At 26.0% G+C, this 13,501-nt stretch overlaps 3 protein-coding genes and 2 long non-coding RNA genes across 6 annotated transcripts in view; 2 read left to right on the plus strand and 3 right to left on the minus strand.

Moving 5' to 3' along the window:
* Positions 1–35: 35 nt before the first annotated feature.
* On the minus strand, positions 36–2,254 carry LOC122718797 (retinoblastoma-binding protein 5 homolog). The gene is made up of 7 exons (XM_043944136.1): positions 2,131–2,254; positions 2,032–2,057; positions 1,782–1,954; positions 1,482–1,710; positions 937–1,392; positions 422–830; positions 36–358 (listed from the first exon to the last, which is right to left on the minus strand). Exons 1-7 carry the CDS (start codon positions 2,147–2,149, stop codon positions 273–275), a joined length of 1,398 nt encoding a protein of 465 aa, XP_043800071.1. The 5' UTR covers positions 2,150–2,254; the 3' UTR covers positions 36–272.
* An 82-nt stretch (positions 2,255–2,336) lies between these two features.
* On the plus strand, positions 2,337–4,341 carry LOC122718825 (28S ribosomal protein S29, mitochondrial). 2 transcript variants are annotated; one of them, XM_043944182.1, is made up of 6 exons: positions 2,337–2,502; positions 2,795–3,115; positions 3,220–3,312; positions 3,397–3,533; positions 3,628–3,975; positions 4,055–4,341. In XM_043944182.1, exons 1-6 carry the CDS (start codon positions 2,478–2,480, stop codon positions 4,289–4,291), a joined length of 1,161 nt encoding a protein of 386 aa, XP_043800117.1. In that variant the 5' UTR covers positions 2,337–2,477; the 3' UTR covers positions 4,292–4,341. The 2 variants fall into 2 exon arrangements, with proteins under 2 accessions (XP_043800117.1, XP_043800125.1); XM_043944190.1 differs by having other exon boundaries at positions 2,479–2,592.
* A 994-nt stretch (positions 4,342–5,335) lies between these two features.
* On the minus strand, positions 5,336–7,072 carry LOC122719368. The gene is made up of 3 exons (XR_006347576.1): positions 6,475–7,072; positions 5,903–6,034; positions 5,336–5,828 (listed from the first exon to the last, which is right to left on the minus strand). It is a non-coding gene; the product is annotated as an uncharacterized LOC122719368 (long non-coding RNA).
* A 141-nt stretch (positions 7,073–7,213) lies between these two features.
* On the plus strand, positions 7,214–9,055 carry LOC122719361. Its single transcript, XR_006347569.1, has 3 exons — positions 7,214–7,363; positions 7,995–8,114; positions 8,937–9,055. It is a non-coding gene; the product is annotated as an uncharacterized LOC122719361 (long non-coding RNA).
* LOC122719351 (protein lethal(2)essential for life-like) overlaps positions 7,700–13,501 on the minus strand; it is an 11,700-nt gene continuing 5,898 nt past the window's right edge. Inside the window, exons 3-4 of the mRNA XM_043945091.1 lie at positions 9,204–9,425; positions 7,700–7,904 (exon numbers count right to left, since the gene is read on the minus strand). Coding sequence (XP_043801026.1) covers positions 7,803–7,904; positions 9,204–9,425 — 324 coding nt within the window. The 3' untranslated portion in view covers positions 7,700–7,802. The remainder of the gene's footprint in view (positions 7,905–9,203; positions 9,426–13,501) is intronic.

Genomic DNA, 13,501 nt, shown 5'->3' on the forward strand with positions numbered 1-13,501 from the left:
AACCATTTATATTAAATTCAAATTTATATTTAATATATAGATACTCATAAAATTGAAAATTTATTTTAATATTTAATCCAATAAGTTTTCAATATAAAAACACATAAGATTAAACAATACATAAGATCCATTCCATAGGAAGTAATACATTTTATAGCATGTTATGTCTATAAAATATTATCATATTTGATAATATATTTAAAGTACTTTTAATTATATTATACATTATAAAATATTTTTTTATATTAAAGAAAACAAAAAAATATTCTAAATTATTTTCCTTTCCTATGTTCTAATCTTGGTCTTCCTTTTTTAGTTGTTGGTTTATCTTTTCCTTTATTTAATAATGGATGAGTTTCTAAAAATAAAAATATTGTTGAAAAATTGAATAAATTCATTATCAATTATAATAATATATTACCATCTACTGGTGCACCTTGCAAGTGAATGTCATGAGAGCGATGTTTCTTCATAGGTGGTTCATGCATTGTTGTTTGATTATCTTCTGAATCTTCTACATCTGGTGATATTGGTAAAAATTGTAATGAACCAATATCTTCCATTTCTTCATCAGAACTGCAAAAAGCTGCCACTCTATCTATAGATGCAACATCTACTTCTATCTCCTCATCTTGTGCTTCTTCACCTTGTACTACTGATTTATCTTCATCACTCAAATCAAATTCACTTTCTCTTTCTTCATATTCAACATTTTCATCCAATTCCTTAAAATCTGGAGCAAATGCAGACCAATTTTCAACTTGATTTTGTGCCCAAATAGAAACAACACCAGATGATATAGATGCAATAATTGGCCTTACTGGATGCCACTGTATCATTACAAATTTTTGTAATAATATCATATCTTATTTATTAAAATATTATAAATATAAAAAATTAAAACAAATTATTTTATTAAAAATCAAAATAACTTACAACAACATCAAGTAATAATTCTCCCTTAGTACCATGTAAAATTTTTACTAAATTCCCAATACTTTTTTCCCATACATATAAAGCATGCTGCCTTGCAGATCCAGCACAAACATATTCTCCATCTCCAGAAAAACAGCATTTTTTCCACATAGTTTTATTTACTAAATCTTGCAATTTTTGTATTGGTTCAGGTTCACCATCTTTTCCACAAGCTAATACTTCAGTACTATCATATACACGAATTACTCTATCTGATGTATTTACTAGGAAACAAGAACCACGTCTAGCAAATTCAATACTTTTTACTGCTGTATTACTAGCTGTGCCTTGTGATATTTTATAAGAAGCTTTCACAATTAATGATTCTGCATCAAGAACTAAAATTCTGCCACGAGCATTTCCAGTGTAAACATAATCTCCTCGACGATCAAAAGATGCCACTATATTCAAATCACTCTAAAAAGATCATTAAAAGTAAAAAATTTATATTAAAAAATAAATTATAATAAAAAATACAAAACAATAACATTAAATTTATTGCATACATCATCATCCAGAGGTATAACTCTATGTGTACCCTCAACATCAACCATTACTGCTGCATGTCTCATTGGACATACTAAAAATTTATTAAGATTTCTTGGATGAAATTGAACTTTTAATATGGGAGATGGAAATCTATATTTTTGGTCACATTCTCCAGATAAGACATCCCATATGCAAACATTATTATCTGTAGATGCACTTAATAATTTGTGTCCATTTCTAGACCAACTAATTAATAAAAAACAATGATGAAATAAATAAAATATTTTATTAATAATAAATTCTTTCAAATCATTTACCTCAATGAACATACAGGATGTACATGTGCACTAATGATTTTAGCAACACCACGAGTTAAAAAATCCCAAATAACGATTCTACCATCATTACATCCAACAGCAAGAAGAGTTCCTCTTTTATTAAATGTACAAGTAACTGCTAATGATATACAATCTAATGTACCATCAAACTCCTAATGATTATAAAATATTATCTGTAAGATTCAGAATTAACAAATGTAAATATATTATATTTCTAAAAATATCTTACCTCTGGATAATTCTGACCGAATGATTCTATAAAAAAATTTTATGAATATTAAAAAATTTATATAATTAAATTTTAAAATAGATTTTGCTAAATATTTACCTAATAATTCTAAATTCATTTTTGATTTATTGATATGTATATATATTTACTTTAGACAACTTGCTAGAATTATTGTTATACGATTGTATATATTCTTGTAGAGTGATCGACAATCTGATTACTTCAGGTATGTTCCTAAAATTAAACATTTAGTAATATTTTTTGTTGAAAGAAAAAATAAAAATTTTTTTTCGCAAATAAATTATTTATAATATAACTAAATAAGAATAATAAATATGTATAAAAATTATGTAAAACATAAAATTATTATGTATTATTAATTTTCATAGGAACATTTTGAACTTATCAAATAACTTGTTGGAAGATATTCGAACAGTCCAATAAATATGGTTATTTACAATTGTATTAGCGGTAAATAAATACTTAAAAATTTATAATTATTTATAGAGAAAAGTATTATTACTAATTAAAATATTTTAAACAACATGCTGTCATATACTTGTATGTTTGTCTACTTATATATAATAATAATTTGATTTGATTGATAAAAATTATATCAATGTCTTTTTTTTATATATTATAAATATATATATATTAATATTAATTATACGTATTAATCAATGCATATTATATTATATTATAAATATATATATATATTTATCAATATTTTAATTATGTAGTATGTTTTTTACTAAAATTTTAGGTTCTTTATTTGGTAAAATGTGTATTAAAAATGCTCGACGAACAATAATAACAGCGGCAACAAAAGATGTACAAGATATAAATCTTTCATCATTTCGCACAGAATTAAATCCTGTAGAACATGATGAAAGTTGTTTAAATAAGATTTATACAATACCTTCAGATATTTCATCATTATTGATGAAAGATATGACAATTGAATTAAAGAAGCAAACAACAATTTTTAGAGAACTTGGCATTTTAGTTAGAAAACCTGCAATTGAACTTATATCATACTTAGAACAAACAGATTATACAAAATCTATAAATAAATATGTTTTATGTATCCTTTCAAATTTATGATCTTAATTTTCATTTAGATATTTATTTAATTAACTAAAATAAAATGTATAATTTATCTATATATTGTTCTTTCACTATTATTAGATGGTAAAGAAGGAGTAGGAAAAACAACAACATTGTTACATTTAATTCATTATGGTCTTGTAAAACATTTTATTGTAATTTATTTGCCATGGGGTATGATATCAATTATATTCAAAAATAAATTATTTATGAAGAAAAGATATAATTGTTAATAGTATTGTTATTTATATTTTTTAGTTCGTAATTGGTTTCGATATGCAAGAGAAGTTTCTGAATCTCCTTTGATACCAGATAAATTAGATTTACCTCAACTAACAGCAGCATGGTTAAAATATTTAAAATATTTAAATGAAACATCATTATCACAATATAATGTAAGTAACAATTAAAATTTATTTTATTATTATATATAATAATATATAATAAAATATATATAATTAAAAAAATTAATTTAACTAATTTAAATAGCTAAAAACTACTAAAGAATATACATGGTCTCAAAGAGAAGTTACAAAATGTGGAGAAACACTTTCTAATCTTATTAAATTTGGAATAGAGAGAACTAAATTTGCTTGTGGTGTTGTTAATGCTTTATTGGATGAACTGAAATTAGCTAGTACGGCAGGAAAATGTAAAACATTAGTTATTATAGATGGTTTTAATGCATTTACTTCTACAATTACACATGTATGTGATGAAAATCATAAATATGTGCCACCTGAGAAGATATCAATAACATCTGCATTCTACGATATTGTAAATTACGATTGGTGTAATGGTGCTGCAATATTAACAGTAGATAAAAGAGCAAATAAAGTATATAACAATTGGTATAATATAATTTATAACACTATTATATAAAACTATGATAATTCTTTTATATTTTTATTCATAGGATAGAAAAGATTCTGATTATCCAAAATATTTACTTGGTAAAAAAGGATTTGAACATTTAGATCCCTTTCTTCCTATTCACGTCGAAAATTATTCAAAAGAAGAATTTAGTACTATTTTGGAATATTATAAAGATCGAAAATGGATCAGAAACATAAGTCCATTAGGAATAAGAGAATTAGAATTATTATCAAATAGACATCCAGTTACACTTTGGAGACTTTGTAAACCATTGTAATATAAATATTTTATGTATAAATAAAATTAATATATAATATTGTAAAAAAATTATTAATTATATGATTTTTTTTTTAATCAATTATGTTTTTAATCAATTAATAAAAAAAAATACAATTATATACATATAAACGATTTAAAAATTAGTTTTAATAACAATAATATTATTTTTGTATGCAATATGAATGTGAATTTAAGCTTTTAAATGTTCACTTTTATTATTTTACTTACAATGTTCTTTTTTTATTACTTTAGAAAAATTTAGGTGTATGTATCAATATGTATGTGTATATCCATATGATTACGTATGTGTGTATATATTTGCTGTGTATATGTATATGTGATTATGTTTACATATGTGATGATTTAATACATAATATTGAATAAATTAATTCAATGCCTAACAACAAATGCATATGATAACAATAAAATAAAAATAGCTTTAAATATATAAATATATAAATTTATAAATAAGTAATATCGCCAAGATCATTATCATAAGTAATAAAAAAATAAATTAGTATGTCCAGTCTATTTATTTAAATATGCTTGCTTTCGCTTTAATTTCATAGTAATTCTATTTTGTATGGATTTTCGAATTTAAATGCCAAGTTACTCTTTCTTTTTATTTGCATTTAATCAAAATCATCGGTTTTTTAATTCAACGGTAAATTATTTATAAATTATGTATTATTTATAAATTATTTATATATTATATATTAAATGTATTATTATATATTTTTGTAAATTAAACATTCAATCAACAAATTTTTTGAAAATCATCATTCTCTTTTTTTTCATTCTTTCTTTTTCATATGTCTTTGTTACTATTGTAATGATTTTATCAAGAAAAATTATTTTTTATATTTGCTTTCGACATTTCAATTAATTGAATTTTAAAAAGAATAATAATCATATAATTAATTTAAAAAATGAAAAAAATGAATTCGAAAATATAGTTTAATCTGTTATTATTAATACTTATTTCGAAGTTTGAAATATACTATATTCAACAAGAGTTTTAGTTGTTGATTTTTTCAAAAAATATGATTGAGTGCATTTTATTAAGTTGTTCTATAGAATTAGAATGTAGAAATTTTTATATTATACTTAATCAATAAGTAATAATTTAGAAAAATAAACCCTGATTTATAAGATAAAAACGTTATAAACATCATAATGCATTGATATATATAAAGATATCGTTAATTTCTAAATATATATTATAACCTATTATTTGCATAAATGACATCATTAAGTTAGAATACGCAGTAAGTACCATTTGATACATGTTATGTTGCTATGAAATTATATCGTTTCAGAATATTACGCACTAGTGAATCTAAGGGATTATATTAAAAACATTAATAGATACATAGTCTGTCCAGCTGAATGCATCAATTGACATTCTATTTCTATTTTTATCATTTTTGAATTGTATGTAAATCTATTGCGAACATCTGCTCATCGTTATATTTATATATGTACTCTCATTTCTATATCGAAACTGATCAGTAGTTTCTCTCTCTAAATTATATCTATAAAATAAGATTAATATTCATTATATTACAAATGTATTATATATTTTGAAAAACATATAAAGGTTTTTTACCATAAAGAATTCTTAGTCGCAATTCTCATGAATAAACTTGTATCAATTACGCGTCTTTCATATGAGATATAATGCATCTAGGTAGGAAGACGCGCTTGGAAAATCGATAGAGCTACAGCTGTCGCGCAAAACCTGTATTGCGCAATAATACGTGTTGTTTGCATAAAGATGAGAAACATTAAATTTGGAAGATCGTTAATATATGATTAAATAAATACGATAAAATTATTGTATAATTCGCCTATGATTACATTACTTTTTTTATCGTCATCAATTGTAATAACTCGAAATATTGATCTATGACATATTACACATGTGTTTACAAACACGATATTATTTACTATCACATATATTAATTTTTGTAATCATTTCTTCAAATTATTATTTTAAAACAAAAAAACTTTATTTTATCTTTATGCTTTGTTTTAGTATCGACAGAATTAGTTCCTAGCAAACATATGTTCAGAATAATTGCGCAGTTTCAAAAACATGTATAATGAAATATTTTTTTATGAAATTGCGTCGCAATTTAATATTTAATTAATTTTAATTAATAACTTAAAAAAACATACCTATTGTTTTTTAGCATGTTAATAATTGCTCATATCTGTGAAAATACAATCTAGTTATTAAATTCAATAAAAAATATAATATTTTTATTCAGAGATCAGATAAATCAGCAAAAGAAGTCAAGAAATGTTCCTTAAAATTTCATATTTATACTATCAAAATAATAATTAACGAGAATATGGTATAAACATATATTCTAGAAATAACATAAAAATTTATATTATTAATTAAAGGCGATTTTACATATTCCTTAATTTTGAGAATTATATATTTCTAAAATATAGCCTTTTCTCCTGACGTAACGATGAAAACAAACAGTCAAATAACATGAGGTTAGTCGTTCCTTGTTTTCGTAAACATAGTTCAACCAACACAACTATACTATGTATATCATAAGAGAAAGCATATGATTGTGTGAGTTAGGTTATAGTGGGGCTAGGTGGGAGAATGTGCCAGAAATCTCGTTGCTTTGTCGATCAATACTTGGTTTTTGCTTATTATTTTCGAAAAAATATAGTAAATCGTAATGATCGTATCATTAAATAATAATTCATAACACAAGGAACACAATAATATTAATGATTGTCATATACATGATGGAAAAAGTATCGAAATTACAAGTTGAAAGATAATGCGCATTAGATGCCGGGTGCCGGTACAAGTTCTCGAACTTTCAGCACTGCGACGCCGTATGCCTATATAAGAGAGCCGGCCGGCTTGCCTCGGCGCATTCGTAAACAAACTTTCGTTCAGTTCGGACGCAGTGAACACCCGAAGACCCACTAACCAGTGAACATACCTCTACTTCTTTTACGTGGTCCACGAGGCTGCTGACAATACGACGTGAAAATGTAGACGAGACGGATTCGGTGCGGAGCGCGACAGTTTACCGTGAGTATTTTTAACTTTTAAATAATTTTAATTTTTTATAATTTTGTTTTTTTTTTTTTTTAAATTTTCGCTTCTGTATTTTTACTTATGTTTTAGATTAATAAAAATAAATTGATGTGATACTTATGCTAATTTCAATTATCATTGAATTTAGTGAATTGTAAATATATAAAAACAAAAGGTGTGATAATGTTAAACATTGAATGATATTTATGTAATTAAAAAAAATATATATTTTTTGAATTACAAAATTTTTTATATTATTTATAATAATATTATGATACAATACAACAATTTATAATAATATTGTTTAAACTTTTTATCATTTTTAATATTATATAAAATATTTAAATTACGGAAATATGAAATATCAATAATAATAAGCATCATATTTAAATTAAATAAAGATTCGATTAATAAATTTCGGAGATAATACATATTATTTTTCTTCTGTAGTCGTTTCTACTTTGATCGATTTACCCGCTGGTTCTCCAGTTTTCACGATTTCAATGATTCGTTCGTCTCCACTAGATGTTTCTCCCTAAAAATAAGATAGTATAATAAATTAGATTTTTAAATTATAATTCAAGTTATAAACTTGATCGAGATTTTTTATGTTTATTTTTTATAGTGCACCCTGCGGGGTCGGTGCTTGAACAATCCGTACGCAACCATAATCTGATTAGAGAGTTCGAAATTTCTTCACACATTTGAAGTATTTAAGAAAAGCACTTCGAGTTATATGCAGTAGGTAAGTGGTCGCTGAATTAAAATATTTTTATATTATCTAGAATCTTAATATTAATGTAAAATCAAAAAATTAACTTTAGAGTTTTCAGTGTTGCTACTTAATTATTAAATTTGAAATATCATTATTATGCTTAAAACATTGTCATAAAGTGTATATATAATAAAAAAAATTTGAAACATTTGATTGGTGAAATTTAAATTTTTTTTTTAAAATTATAATTGATACTTACGTAGCATCACTTTAGTCAATTTGTTATTGTTGATAAAAGAGATAGTAAGGTTATGAAATCAATTGGAATATCAATCGGAAAATATAATGAATAAAATAAATAAATATAATGTTTAAAATAAAAATTGCATTTTAAAATATATAAAATTAGATAAAATTCAAAATACTTTTATAAGATATGTATAAATATATCGATTGATTTTATCAATCAATACTTTAATTTATTCATTATTTTTTTTTTATCAACAATATGCACAAAATAAATAGATGTATTAAGTGTCTGTTATTTTTGTCTGTTCAATACTGAATCGTACTTGAATTGTAAAATACCGATCTTAAAATATTTCGATGAAGAACATTCGGTTTTTCAAACTTTATCAATTTTAACTAGCTTTAATTTACTTTTGTATATTCTTTTTTTTTTTTTTTTTTTTTATATTTCGATTATATATATTTATATATTTTGACAAGTTTGTTAAGAATTTGTTGCTCTTTTAAGAGTTGTCGAGTTAAAGTCGATAAATACTTTGATACATTCACGAATGTACTTCATCTATGAGAAAATGTTTAATCTAACGTGATGTTTTTTTATAGTTTAGAGCAGATTCGTAGTTTGAAGTCGAATAAATCGTCGGCTCCATCTTGTCAAAACGAATACTCTACCACAAGAACATATGGAACTTTGGAATTGAGAACGGAAAAATAAACGGAATCAAAATAGAACGGGAAATAAAAGAAAAAAGGAACATAAAAAGGCTCGAAAAAAAAAAAAACGGATAATTTTCCTAACATTTATCGAGCAGCATCGGGTGAGTCCTTTGCTCGGGACTCACCACCGAGTTCTTCTCTCCATCTTTTTACCTTTTTGGGTGCCGTGATAGTTAAAACACCATCTGAAGATAGACTCGAGGTAATGTTGATCACGTCGTGAGATGGAGGCAAGACGTATCTCCGTATGAATTGTCGGCTGACAAATCCGTGCTCGTCTTGTCTCTCCTCGTGTTTTGCTTCGACAATAACATTATTACCGACCGTCTTCACCGTAATCTCTTCCGGTGAGAATTGTTGAACGTCCAGTATTACCTGTGGAGTATCAGAGTAGAACAGTTGAGACAGACCCGAAGTTTAAAGATCGAGCAGAGGATATCTTTTATTGGAGCACGATGTTACGTGTAATGAATATGATATTTCAAAGAGGCAATAAGAGAGATCTGAACGATTGTTGAGAAAACACATCCATTCCACATCCAATTCTGGCCTCGCATCTTATATACCATTGATTCTATTAAATCATCATTTATTGCGAAAATTTCAAATATCAAGCTTTTTCACACCGATTCAGGGAAAGGCTAAATTCTTTTGAATTAACGCCGCTTTAAACAAACGAAGTTCGTCTTCGCCTACTATTGAACCTACGTTTAGAATTAAAACATTAGGCAGTCTGTGTCTATATTTCGAAGTAACAAATTTCCTTCTCTGAAAGATCTCTAAATGTCCAATTATTGGATATAAATTTGCAGTCGGCTATTAGCTACAATACGCACAACCGTTTCTAAAATCTTCTGTATAATCACTTTAATAAGTATTTGACAAAAAAAAAGTAAAACAGTGAAAAGTATAAAAAAAAATCCGTTCTTCCGGTAAATTCGAGTTATCCATGCAAAATAGACGAGTCATGAGGCTCGTTGGCGTTTAAAAAATATGAATACATATTAGAAAAAAATGTAGAAAAGTAATCTGTCTTTCTATTTTCTACCGGTTGCAAAGTTTCGCTTATTTCCTCCTTTTTTTTTTTTTTTTTATATGACATGCGTTTTCTTGTGTTGATTCTATATGGAAGTAACCGTTGTGACGAGCAAACCGGAAAGATGTAGCTGACGAACAAGCCTATTATAACATCGTTTCTCTTTTTTTTTTTCTATTTCGCAGAAAAGACAAGCAAAACGTGCAAGTAGGTGGAATGATTTTTTACTATTGAGCAAAAACAAACAGAATTGCCGTGTTGAAACTTTTTTTATTTTAGAAACAAATTATCTTGTGATTAGCAATTTCAATTTAAAAAAGGTTGTGAAAAGGAGAAAAAAAGAAGGAAGATATAAATAAGAAAAAACCAACCGTACTTTTTTGGGTGATTCTTATATGATCCCAAAATCCGGTGAGCTTTGAAAGTTAAAAATAGAAAAAGATCTGTATAGTGATACATGAAATCTTCGCTTTCTTTCTTTTGAGCAAAGTAGCAAAAGACCAAATTTTAAATTTTCCAGTGCTGCTGCATATTGTATACAGAGAGGAAGAGAGGGAGAGAAAGAGAGAGAGATTGCGTACTTGCATTTTTGTACATATAGAATATTTCGTATTGAATCGTTTTCTATCGTTGATGATTCGAGAAGCATTTATTTTTATATAGAGATTATTATATATAACGAAAAGAGAGAAAGTTTTAAAGAAAAGCCGAATTTTTTAGTCCGAGAGCGGCGCCCCCATTTAAGGGGGGTGCTCTGACACACACCTCACACTTTCTCGGTTCTTTCTGTAAACAAAGAGAGAAAAAAAAAAAAAAAGAAGACTGATGATACTTATGTGACACGATCCATTTTTCGGATTTAAATGAGAAGAAAAGTCGTCCTTTGAATATTACAAGATATTTGGCATCGTTTGTTAAACGGAACAGAAATCCTTTCGTGAATTAAAAAGGAAAAAAAAAAAAAAAAAAAAAAAAAAGAAAAAAAAAAAGAAAAAAAAGAAAATGGCGAAAGCCTGTTAAACTGTGATTTTTATGAAGGAATTTCCGGTAAAAAAGCGTGTGTCTATCGGAAAATAATCGCATGTACGTTCGGTGTGTGTAAAACATTTCTTTTGTTACAAAATTTTAACAATTTTTCGCTACTCGAGTCATTTTGAAGAAAAGTAATTTTCGAGACCTGACTGCATCCTACCAAAATATCCTTTAAAGCCCCCTCTTCTTTGAGGAGGGGGGTTCTCATTTACAAAACAAAGAACCAATAACTAACATTATAATAATCCCGAAAAACGTTCTGAATCTTTACACCACTACGCAAAGCTGTGAACCATTTGAAAAGAAGAGGGATTTACGGTGAAGAGAGATCAATTTTTAAAATTCTTTAAAATTCTTGTATCGCAAACAAGATAGAAAATTAATTATGCAGCCGGCAAAGAACATGCTAAGGATAAACAGCAGCAGCAGCAGCAGTAGTAGTAATAGTAGTAGTAGTAGTAATGGCAGAAACAGAAATCGGTTTTCGGGCCTTCTGGTGTTCCAGTTCTTTCATTCATTTCGTTAATTATATTTCCTGAAAATTGTATTTTTATTATTATTATTATTATTATTATTTCATTTATTTAGTTATAATTGCTTTTAATTCAATGATTAAATCGCTTCGTTATAATAATCTTGCGTTAGAACGTTGCATTGAAATTATTACTTTTCTGTCATAAGATATTTTCTATTATTATATTTTTTTAATTAATTTTTTTTTTTCATTTGGTTCCCGTTATTTTTCCTTTTTCTTTTCTTGATAAGCATTTAGACACACACCCTCTTCATTCATTTCTCTTTGTATTCCTTTTACGAATGCGCTTTTTTCTTTCTAACTTCTTTACATCCTTTCCTTACATTCCTGATTAAATTTCTAGGTCTTGAAAATAATATTAATACAAATCGAAATTTCGAAACACAAGATTTATTTATTTTTTTTTTTTTTTTCGGTTTCTTATCCTCCTAGACACGCGTATATATACATATACATATATATATATATATATATATATATATATATATATATATATATCTATATATCTAACACGTTCCGTACTTACTGGACGACACCTATGATAAAAATCTATAAACAACAATAAAAAAAAAAAAAAAGGTTATCACTTTAGATTGTCTCAGCCTAAGTTAATCGACCATTAATCCGCGAAATAGTGGAACAAATATTTCGCTCACTGTATTAAAAAAACTCCAATTGCACGATATTATGAAAAATAGAAAAAATGGGCCAGTAAATGTTTTAGCCTGCTCTATTCGAATATATTAAAATTATCGAACATATTTAGCTTGTGGCGATATAAAAAAAAAAAATAATATATTGTTACTTAAAAAGCTTTTAAATAATTCCTTGAACTGAGAGTTACTAAGTTACAACGGTTACTTACAAAGCGCAAACGAATAAAATAATTTGTATTTGCCATAAGAAGGTAATTGGAGGAAGAAAGAAAAAAGAAAGAATAGAAAAATATAAGAAAAAAGATATCGAGTATATGCAGTATAGTTTAAAAGTTTAGGCGTTTTATCCAGTTCGAATTGTCATAAATACTGATACGTAGTAACAAAAAAAAAAAAAAAAAAAAAAAAAAAAAAAAGAAAAAAAAGAAAAAAACTTGATCTTCGAATAAGCTTTGTAATAAAAGTGTGTGTATATATTTATATATAATAATTTTTTAAAATTAATTTCTAGAAGTTTCTTTTTTTTTCTATTTATTTTCTCAATTTTTTTTTTTTTTTTGATCGAAGATAGTTTTTCCTTGAGACTGTTCTTGATTGAATTTTTTCTTATATCTTTCTTTTCTCGACTTTGTTTTTTCAACTCGTAGCAACTTTCCAAGTTTAATTTAACGCTCGACAGTATTATTATTCGTTATAATAATTCGTTTTCACTCGATGATTCCAAAAATCAATCTCTTATAATTAACAGTTAACTTTTAAGACCAACAACGACTATCCCATCACTTTCTTGCTTTGCTCGAAAGTCGTGGGATAGTCGTTGTGAATATATTTGTGGTGCTATAATAACAGTACAAGAATATTAAGGCTCGGTGAATTTCCAAAATCCAATCAAATAATAGCAATAAAAATTATAATAGAGCGTTAAATTCCAACAAATTTCAAGAACATCTATTGGGTGTTATAGCAAAGTTGCTCCAAGTCGTGTCGTTATATCATTCGCATATATCAAGCTTCTAAAAGCGCTCCTATATCTTCGAAATCTTACAAGAAGCTTCATCCAGGTTTAAGGAACCAAAATTGTCTTTTAGGCAAGTTATAATATTAAGTATCTTCCTTTGACGATAATAAGCGAAATCGAAGAATGACGATCAAAATTTCAGCTATTTTGTAAATCATTTGAACAAAACACTTC

The sequence above is a fragment of the Apis laboriosa genome, unplaced genomic scaffold (assembly GCF_014066325.1).
Source record: "Apis laboriosa isolate Shangri-la unplaced genomic scaffold, ASM1406632v1 scaffold11_cov152, whole genome shotgun sequence".
NCBI lineage: Eukaryota > Metazoa > Arthropoda > Insecta > Hymenoptera > Apidae > Apis > Apis laboriosa.

Coding starts and splice junctions, on each gene's coding strand:
- LOC122718797 (XM_043944136.1), bottom strand. Junction 1,711..1,781: donor CATCCTGTATGTTCATTGAG/GTAAATGATTTG, acceptor TTTATTAATTAG/TTGGTCTAGAAATGGACACA. Junction 359..421: donor GCAAGGTGCACCAGTAGATG/GTAATATATTAT, acceptor TTTTATTTTTAG/AAACTCATCCATTATTAAAT.
- LOC122718825 (XM_043944182.1), top strand. CDS start 2,478: ATGGTTATTTACAATTGTATTAGCG. Junction 2,503..2,794: donor TATTTACAATTGTATTAGCG/GTAAATAAATAC, acceptor CTAAAATTTTAG/GTTCTTTATTTGGTAAAATG. Junction 3,976..4,054: donor TAGATAAAAGAGCAAATAAA/GTATATAACAAT, acceptor TTTTATTCATAG/GATAGAAAAGATTCTGATTA.